The 9,916-nt window shown below is 40.6% G+C and overlaps 1 protein-coding gene across 1 annotated transcript; it reads left to right on the top strand.

The window, feature by feature from the left end:
* Positions 1 to 3,414: 3,414 nt before the first annotated feature.
* srpra (SRP receptor subunit alpha) lies at positions 3,415 to 9,907 on the top strand. Its single transcript, XM_088301402.1, has 15 exons — positions 3,415 to 3,551; positions 3,660 to 3,798; positions 4,066 to 4,149; positions 4,227 to 4,390; positions 5,790 to 5,950; positions 6,032 to 6,191; positions 6,612 to 6,762; positions 6,837 to 6,961; positions 7,032 to 7,153; positions 7,236 to 7,322; positions 7,412 to 7,584; positions 7,739 to 7,952; positions 8,096 to 8,259; positions 8,492 to 8,590; positions 8,664 to 9,907. The coding sequence occupies exons 2-15, from the start codon at positions 3,676 to 3,678 to the stop codon at positions 8,790 to 8,792; spliced, it is 1,956 nt and encodes a 651-aa protein (XP_088157528.1). The 5' UTR covers positions 3,415 to 3,551; positions 3,660 to 3,675; the 3' UTR covers positions 8,793 to 9,907.
* Positions 9,908 to 9,916: the final 9 nt, after the last annotated feature.

Below are 9,916 nucleotides of genomic sequence, written 5' to 3'. Positions count from 1 at the left end.
GACAGAGAGAGGGCTTTCCTTACATTTAATGAAAGCTCATTCCATTGGGAAGGACCGGCAACACAAAAGGCACCATGCCCCTGAAGCTGCGCTTCGTCCTCAGCACCTTCAGCAGCATTTGGTCCGCAGACCTGAGGCAGCGGGCAGGTGTGTAGGGGTGGAGGAGCTCAAGTTCAACTTTCCTTTAATCAGTCCATAGAATATTCTTCAGCAATCATTCAGATGTGTTTTGAAAAACTTAGATGTGACTTTATTTTCTTTTTGGTCAGCAATGGTTTTTGCTTCAGAATTTTTTTTCCCAGTCTCTTCCTCATTTTTGAGTCATGCAGGCCAGCAGTTCATTAGACATTCGTTGTCCTGGATTCTTTTGTGCCCTTTTAGATGAGTTGTCGCTGTGGGTCATTTCTGTAGATTTACTGTTTCGGACGTTTGACCACTTTTGCATGCTTTCTCAATTTGTGCATGATGGCGCTTCCAGTGAATCACTGGATGGCCTGCTAGATCTAATATTTTGCCTTTTTTTTTTTCATTTTTTGGGGGGCATTTTTTGGGCTTAGCATTTTAGGCTAAGTCAAATGAAATACTAGTTTCCAAAGCACCCACGGCCCTAGTTAAGTAGTACAGAAGATAGAATAGACACTAATTACACATTCAAGGTATCCACATGTTGAAATTTCTATCAGATAGTGCTGCAGCAACAGGAAATAACAGATGTATGACAAACAGCCCATGTGACTTTGCTCTGCTGAATTTTAATTGCAGACTTCCTCATTTCAGTGTTTGGTCTATATCAGTGATGTATGATTAAAACCTTGACAAGATGTTTGGATCTCCCCGTTCTCCTTTAATTAGCACAGCTGATGGTTTGCAGTTGCATGGCAAGCCGAATGTATTCACAGCGGACACAAATGTTCTGGTCAGTCTGGCCTCACACAGGACGGACCACCGTAGTTACGAACAGCTGAGAGCTTTTTATCTGACTTGGTGGTCTGAGAGTATACTGTAGAGCACGGCAGCTTGCTATACGCAGACTTATTTTCTCTTCTTTCAAAGACCAAAGACCACTGCATAAAAGGATTGATGGTTGTCTTCAGATTTAACAGTAACAGCCTGGCAGAATTTTTGTTAGTCTTTCTCTTCTTAATAAAGGGTATTATCCAGCCTATTCATTTCCATCCATTTGGAGTGTTAGTGATATAAAACATACTGGCATTAACCGTGGCTTGAGGTTAGCCTCGATATTTACTTTGGCACAAAAAGTGACTATCAATTGTGCTTTGTGTCCTGAATGTGTCGTTCACAGGGAACGAGGGAAATGGGAGAAAGGCGAAACATTAGTATAAAACAACTGACTAGTTCTGCTGACAGATGGCATTGCCTATAAAAACAAATATTAAAACAAATGTAGAAACACCAATGTTATGCTCCAGTTGCAATAAAGAATACACATTTTGCTAAATGCTGGGCCCAAAATTTGAAATGCTCAAGGTTGCCAATCAGTTTGATTGAGCCAACAAATTTCTGCCAAGAGAAACGTATTCTCTCAATTCGTGGCTGGAGCTGTTTATTTAATCAAGAACTTGATGTCTACATCTAAGGTGTTTTATATATATATATATATATATATATATATATATATATATATACAACAGTGGTCCTAATGTCAGCAATATTCTTATTTCCACGGTGGAGGGAAGAGGCCCCAAAAAATTCACATTGGAGATAATATTTTTGTAAATTTTGATCAAATAAAGTGGTGATCATATATATATATATACATCCATATGGATGTGTACAGATGTTGCTCAAGCAATTGCTTAAAATTTAGTTTAAAATTAATATTTCTTAATTACAACAAGTATCAATTTTATATTAATACATTAAATTCATATGGAACACAGTGGAGATTAGTATGCCGGCTTGGCCCTCAACAGCCACTCGATTTTCTCAAGTGGCCCCTTTGGGAAATTAATTGTCCACCTCTCACATATAAATATTTAATCTTCATATTTAACAGATTTTGTCCCCGGTGTTGGGCTGAGCATTTGTAATCTTTTTTGCACCAATCTGACAGAAAGAGTAAATAAGTCCCAAGATGATTGATTAAATGCACAACATACTGCAGAGTAATGTACTACATTTTAGTATTCAAAAGAGGATCATTACTAGCAGAATAGAAAATGATGCAAGCAAAGTCAAAATAGAGAACTGAATATTGGGTCACACACATCTGGTTGAACGGGATATTAAGACAAAAGCAGTTTTTTTCCTGGCTTTCACTTTTCACATGCCACATTGTATTGATTATACACACAACAGCTAAAATAATGATGATTCAGTGACTTATCTGATTGAAAATATTTCTCAAGTTTCTCTTTAGCAGATCCACAGGTGATATGCTAAAGTTCTTGTGAATATTATGCATTTATGTAACCATTGATGACATTTTGTAACCATGGTGCCAAAGTAGATCACCCATTTGTGGAGATCCTGGCTAAGGTTTTTTTTTGTTTGCTTGTTTTTTTTTTTTATATATACTACATCATATAATGGAATGCATCAATCATCAACGTAGAGTACCAAAAATGTAGTCATCCTGATGAAAAGTGATCAACACCGCTCTCTTGTGGCTGCTTTGCGTAACTGCAGCACATGAATGTAACATGGTGAGTCTCGCTAGAATGAAAATGATGCAGGTACGAGGGTTGGTGTTTAGAATTGGGATATGAAACAAGAATTTGGGTTTAGAAGAATTGTTTCAAACAAGGGTTAGGGTTTAGAATTGTGGTATAGAAGTAGAGTTTCAAACTAAGGTTAGAGTTTATAAGTAGGGTTTCAAACTAGAGTTAATGCTTTAAACTAGGGTTAGGGGTCAGGGTTAGGGTTTAGGGTTACAACTAGGGTTGGGTTCAGATGTATATATTAAAATTGGGGTCAGGGTTTAGAAGTAGGATGCAAAACTAGGGTTTGGGTTTAGAAGTACGGTTTCAAATATGTATTAGGGTTTAGAGGTAGGGTTTCATACTTGGGTTCGGGTTTAGAAACAGTATTCATACACAGTATATTTATATACAGTATTTATTTTATAATAAACGCGATACATATAACACATTTTATTTTATACAGTATTTATTTATTTTTATAAATCCTGTATACCTGTAATCATGTAATGGCGTCGTGATTATGAAGCTCCGCACTACCAAGCATGCCAAGCAGCGCTCTTTGTAAATAGTTTTAGTAAACTAAGCTAAACGTTGTCCTATACTTTTTCTTTCTTCTTGCATCTCCGAAGATACCAAAACCACATTCTTAACAACGGAACGATTCCTAATTTCAAATAGTTCACATTGAAATCTACGCACTGATTACTTGACGTGGTTAAGCAATGTCGTCAATAATGAAGTACGTCATACAGTTCAAGTGTGCGCATGCGCAAAATAACGTAATTCAAACGTCATTTCCTGGTTCTGCATCTGACGTGTCTCAAAACTGTTTTCCACAAGTGGAGGAGTCAACTCGTGGGTGGTTTATTTTCTATTTAAGTATTTTTGGTGAGTTGTCGGAGAGCTGGAATTCACCCATTTCATGTTTTGTCCTATTTGTGTTTGGTAGGGCGATGGTTGTCACCTTTCTAACCCGTTTTCCTCTCGCTAATCCAGGTTACGTGGTGTCAAAATGCTAGATTTTTTCACCATCTTCAGCAAAGGGGGGATTGTGCTGTGGTGCTTTCAGGGAACCGGTGTCACCGAGTCCTTCACCGGGCCTGTCAACGCACTGATTCGTTCCGTGATCCTGCAGGTGAGTCTTGATGAACCGTTCTGGTCCGATGACAGTTCTGTCAATGGTGCGAATGGCTAATGCTAACAGGTACCAGCGCACGTAGGGGGACTGTACATGTACCGCGTGACATTATTAAATATTACTCGAGAACCAGCGTCAATTTTGCAAACTAAAATATAATGACAATCATATCTGTGTATTGTTGTGACTTTTTAAAGCCGATCACAGAAGATGTTCAGTGCGGAAAATCTCTTAATGAGCTCTTGTTGACATGTCACTTTCCAGGAGCGGAGTGGAAATAACTCGTTCACCCATGAATCCCTGAATCTTAAATACAAACTGGACAACGAGTTTGAGTTGATTTTTGTGGTAAGTACGTCAATGCATCACTACTAATTAAAAAGAACATGAGCGTGCACATTAACCTGTGTGAACTTGTTGTTTAGGTGGGTTTTCAAAAGATCCTGACGCTGACCTATGTGGACAAGTTCATAGATGACGTCCAGCTGCATTTCAGGGACAGTTATAAGAATGAACTGGAGCAAAAGGGAGCGATGAAGCTACTCAATCACAGCTTCGAATTTGAGGATGACTTCAAAATGCTTCTTCGGTAATTACACACACTCCAATATGCTTGCACTTGCCTATTCTGACATTTTATCACCATTTAATTTTTTTTTTTAATTTGTTGACTGAAGACGAAAGAACATCTTTAGACATTTTTGCGACACTATTTAAAGATGAACTTATATTGATATTTCAATGTAGATATTGTAAATTTGGACTGCATTCTGTCAACCACCTGCAAGCTGCAACCACACACCAATAGGGGATTTTAATCTTTTCAGAAATCCCTTATGTTCCCACCAAATTAATCTGACAAAAAAAATAGGTACTGCTTGCGTAGGATTTAGTTTGTCCTGCCTACATTGCTTGTTCTGGAATTCCCCGGCACTCTTAATTGGGTGTGTGTGGATGGGGCTTCCCTGAGGGTGTTGGGATTCTCCAAGACCTTTTCAGTAGTGCTCATGAAATTGGAACAACCACCCCCCCTTTACAAACCATGGTAATTAAATTAATCAATTATTATCGAATAATTGACAGAATTTCAAAATCATATTGTTGCCTTTATTAACAGTGCAGACACAGATGTTTAAATTCATTCTTTAACCATCATGAGGATTGCTGCAGCCAAGTTATCTTATCTGCACTGTGTAAAAAGTAAACCTTTCAACAACTGTAAAAAGAAGCAAACCTTTGTTAAAACGTTATACCCCAACATGTCCAAATTTCAGTTGAACACACACACACATACTGTATAATTCCAATTAATTCTTATTTTTCCATTTCAATACCAATGAGGGTTGAATGTGAGCTGGAGCCTATCCCAGCTGACTTGTGTGAGATTGGGTACACTCTGAATCGAGACAAGCAACCACATTTACCTTCAACTACTGTATGGACAACTTGGACTTTAGTGAAACCTAGCATGCATGTTTTTGGAATGTGCAAAGGAGCTGCAGAAAATGCATGCAAGCACAGAGAGAACTTGTAAAGCCCAAACAGAAAGGCTGGAGCCTAGACCCGAACCCTTTATCCAAGAACTGTGAGACAGATATGCTAACCACGAAAGCACTGTGCGGAAGTTAACCGTTTATGTTAAAACTTTAAAAAAAATACAAATAAACTTGTGTAATGGTGATATTGTGTGACAAAAGTGGGCGTTTACTGCATGTTTCTGGTAGGCAACTTTCTTCACATTTTAGATGAGACTAAGCTGAGTTTTTGGTCGACAACCATATTGTACTGAGCAGCCAGAGCAGAGGGACGTGTGCTGATTTTATACATTGCAATAAAATGTAGTTCTTGTTCCCTGTTTATCATCACACTTTTCCCCTTTGCCATTACTGGTACCCTTCTGTGGTGGCATCACAAAATGCTGTCTGTGACTAATCAACCTGTGTGTTTGATTGTAAATCATGACATGCATCTAATGTCTAATCCACCAGAGAGGCAGAGGTGAGCAGCAAAGCTCGGAGCCCCGCACCTATGCGCTCCTTTAAGGAGTCTGAGAAATCCCAAAAAACTGTGAAGTCAATGATAGAAACAAAGGGTGGGGACAAAGAAAAGGAACAGGGTAACAAGAAGAGCAAGAATACCAAAAAGGAAGGTAAGTGTTGCTTAAGGAGAATTATTATTAAAAGTCATTATTATCATTACTTACAAGATCTAATTTTGCAATCCTTTCCAGCTCCCGTGGTAGACCTTGCCAAAGCAGAGCAAAGCAAAGGCACATCTGCCCCGAAGCTGGTTGAGAACGGCAACCACGGCCTTACTGCTGAAGAGATCATGCAGAAGAAGAGAGAGGAGTTCTTTCGCAAGCGTGCAGGGGGACCTGCTGAAAAAGTCAGGTGAGAGATGAAGTTGAATATTGCCTTTTCTGAAGACAATTCAGGGGAACCTTGAAAGTTAGAATTACATTGTCAGTCTGTTTATTTCACTGTAATGCCATCTATCTATCGTCTACCACAAAATCGAAATCTTAAAAACAAAGCACAAAATCTAAATTAAGCTCTTCAACTCACTAAAATATTGTTCCTTGGCAACAAGATGGCACAAAAGCAATACTATTTTTATATTAGCAGCCTGAGCAAATAGGTGAGTTTTCAGCATAAATTGCATTAAAAAAAAATCAGCTAGATTTGAATTTGCAAATGTGAGGTTTACAACTTTTTGTCGAACTCTACCAAGTCTTCCTGTATTGCAGTGTGAATCTTGATTTAATAACGTATGCCATTAATTGATCTGGTGATGTGTTGTCTTACTGCTAGTAAGTCTCCTAAGCCTCAAAAGCCCAAGGAGAAACAGAGGCGTGTTTGGGACATGGGTGGCAACAGTACCAAGGACCTGGACTATAGTGACAGGAACGGAGAGAGTTCCCCTAATGGTTGTGACCAAAACCAGGATGCACCTATTGATCCTGTATGTATCAACTCTACCCCTGAAAGATGTTTACTAGTTAAATGAACACTGGACCTAACGTTTAAATGTTTCAGGGGATGCAACTAACACCCATGATTGGAGATTTGCTGTCTGTGGAATGTGATTCCAGTGACGACAATGAGGAGGAGGAGGAGGAAGAAGAGGAAAAAGTGGTTGTAAATGCAACAATGAAGTCAAGGTACGACTGGTGAGCTTTTAGCACCCACTGTAAGGACAATATCACAATTTTGTATGAAAAATGTTGTCAGTGCCAAGAAGACTGGCGGCTTTGGCGGCATGTTTGGCATGCTGAAGGGCCTGGTGGGCTCCAAGAGTCTGAACCTGGAAGACATGGAGCCAGTTTTAGAGAAGATGAGGGAACACCTCATTGGTAGGAGATCGACACCTTTCTCCCACTCTCATCCTATTCATTGATCACTGATGGGTCATCATTGTGGTTTTCTCCCTCACAGCAAAGAATGTAGCAGCCGAAATCGCCTCACAGCTTTGTGACTCTGTAGCCAAAAAACTGGAAGGCAAAGTCATGGGCACCTTCACCAGTAAGCCAACCGGCCTTTCTTTTTTTAGTTGTTTGGTCTTGTATCACAGTAAATTGGTGTATTTGATCCAAATTTTTCTGTGTGTGTAGCTGTTGCCTCAACAGTAAAGCAGGCCCTGCAAGAGTCGCTGGTGCAGATTCTGCAGCCCAAACGCAGGGTGGATATTTTGCGAGACGTCATGGAGGCGCAGAGCCAGAAGAGACCTTTCGTCATTACCTTCTGTGGGGTCAACGGGGTTGGAAAGTCCACCAACCTAGCAAAGGTGAGTTTTCAGTGTGCAGATTGAATGAAATTGAAATGCAGATACATGTAGCGAGAGATTTGTGTTTGACTGTTTATCTCGGTCAATATATCGCCGAATGAGATTTGTGAATGTGGCTATGAATTCACGTTCACATTACCCGCTCCTGGTACAGATCTCATTCTGGCTCATTGAGAACGGTTTCACCGTGCTGATCGCGGCCTGCGACACGTTCCGCGCCGGAGCGGTGGAACAGCTGCGAACTCACCAGCGCCGCCTGAACTCGCTGCACCCTCCGGGAAAGCACAGAGGCCGAACGATGGTCCAGCTCTATGAGAAGGGCTATGGGAAAGATGCAGCTGGAATTGCAATGGAGGCCATTGCCTATGGTAAGACTGTGTTGTTGTTACTGTTTTTTTAACATTGACATCTCACCCCCTGAACACATCTGATGGACATGTAATTGGTTATTTACCCAACATGTAATAAAAGTCTAAACAAATTACTACGCTACATCATATTTTACTTCCAGCTCGCAACCAGGCTTTTGACGTGGTGCTGGTGGACACCGCGGGGCGTATGCAGGACAACGCGCCCCTCATGACAGCCCTGGCTAAACTCATTGCTGTCAACATGCCTGACCTCGTGCTGTTTGTCGGGGAGGCTCTGGTTGGCAATGAGGCAGTCGATCAATTGGTAAGTCCACCACACCTCTGAGATGAAGTCATGCCTTTTTAAGGGAAGCAAAATTAATGTATTCAACTTAGGCCACGGTGGCCTTAAAACTAAAGATAACCAACTATAAAATGTTAATATATTTTATTTTATTTGAAGTTCCAACAGAGGGCAGTGTTTCCCCCTGATCAACTATCCTAAAAACTGATAAGTGCCATTTGTACTTATGAACCTCCTGTTTTTGGCTCATCAGGTGAAGTTCAATCAGGCTCTGGCTGACCATTCGATGTCTGACAAACCTCGCCTCATCGATGGCATCGTGCTTACCAAGTTTGACACCATAGACGACAAGGTGTGTTCAAATGCGCTTGACTATATTTGGATTGAATCAGAACGTTTGATGCACCGTCTTTTCTCTTTCACAGGTTGGCGCGGCAATCTCCATGACTTACATCACGGGCCAGCCGATCGTGTTTGTGGGCACCGGGCAGACATACAACGATCTGCGTAGTCTCAACGCCCGCGCTGTAGTCAGTGCCCTGATGAAGGCTTAAAAAGGCCGCACACTTTCATCTTTGTTGTTGGACATCGCGAGGAAGCCAACACTATAAATTTGCCGTGCTGCCAAGAGATGCTTGAGCCCCTGCTAAAAGCGTGTGCTTGCCACCGTCCTTCTGTGCTGCCCGATCATGTCCCAATTTTCTGCCCATGCCACCATTGTCCCAGCTTCAGGCCCGCGTGCAAGAGACAACGGTGCATTTGAAAATCACACGACCGGAAGAGCCTCCCTTTTTCTTTGACACTTAAGGATTTTGGCCAAATTGACAAGTACCTCATTATCCACTTGAGTTTTGAATTGCTCCCGACTAATGGACCTGTTTACCAAGTAAGAACTAGTTAAAAAAAATATATTTGGTATTTTGTCAGTCACCCCCCACTCACCTAAATAAGGTCAGCTTGACAGCAGCTGCCTGTGCAATGCTTAGTGACCATAGTGCCTATTTGTCTCCTGTTGTCATGGTTACCTCTCACATAAAGCACACACGGAACTACAGAAATCCTACTCAAGAGGAAAAGATGGGCGTTGGATTTGGTTGACGGAATTGGATTTAAATGTAGTTCTACATTGTCTAAAGTGAGCCATGCAGCCTAACAGATCGTTTCATCAAGCCCACCATGCAATTTGAAAATCAAATCTCAGAATAGTAACTGTGATGAGAGGCCCTTAAACATTTAACCCAAAAATGCATGACATAATAAACATTACTTGGACTGTTCAATCATATTTCTTCCCCCATAAATGCACTTTGGCCCTTGTAAGGAAAGAGGTTCCCCATCGCTGCTTTAATGGATGGATGATGTTTGTTCAAATTTAAGCAGTACTGTACTGTTTTCCTTACCAGCCTAATTAATAATTGAATCACCGGATACCCAGAAATACTTTTGTAAATTAATAATTTCTGCAACCTGTTTCTCCAAGAATGGTTATTTCTGTTTTCCCATGGGTTTCTTAACTCATTTATAGGGGGAACTCGGCCAAACATCTCCCCCAATTTAACTTGCAGTAATGCAATATTATTTGGGAATCTAAGGTTATTTGAGCTAATTTATGAGAATGTAAACATTTCTAAATAAAGCTGCTGTACGCAGCATGCATTTTGAAACTGCCTCTGCTGTT

The sequence above is a fragment of the Idiotropiscis lumnitzeri genome, chromosome 7 (assembly GCF_059441095.1).
Source record: "Idiotropiscis lumnitzeri isolate Australia: NSW breed Sydney's pygmy pipehorse chromosome 7, RoL_Ilum_1.0, whole genome shotgun sequence".
Lineage (NCBI taxonomy): Eukaryota > Metazoa > Chordata > Actinopteri > Syngnathiformes > Syngnathidae > Idiotropiscis > Idiotropiscis lumnitzeri.
This window is presented reverse-complemented; position numbering and strand designations above follow the sequence as displayed.

What these genes read in the sequence shown, in the direction of transcription:
- srpra (XM_088301402.1), top strand. Translation starts at nt 3,676, where the DNA reads ATGCTAGATTTTTTCACCATCTTCAGCAAAGGGGGGATTGTGCTGTGG. An exon ending in ATGAGGCAGTCGATCAATTG is followed by an intron (nt 8,260 to 8,491) that starts GTAAGTCCACCA and finishes TTGGCTCATCAG; the next exon opens with GTGAAGTTCAATCAGGCTCT. An exon ending in TTGACACCATAGACGACAAG is followed by an intron (nt 8,591 to 8,663) that starts GTGTGTTCAAAT and finishes TCTCTTTCACAG; the next exon opens with GTTGGCGCGGCAATCTCCAT.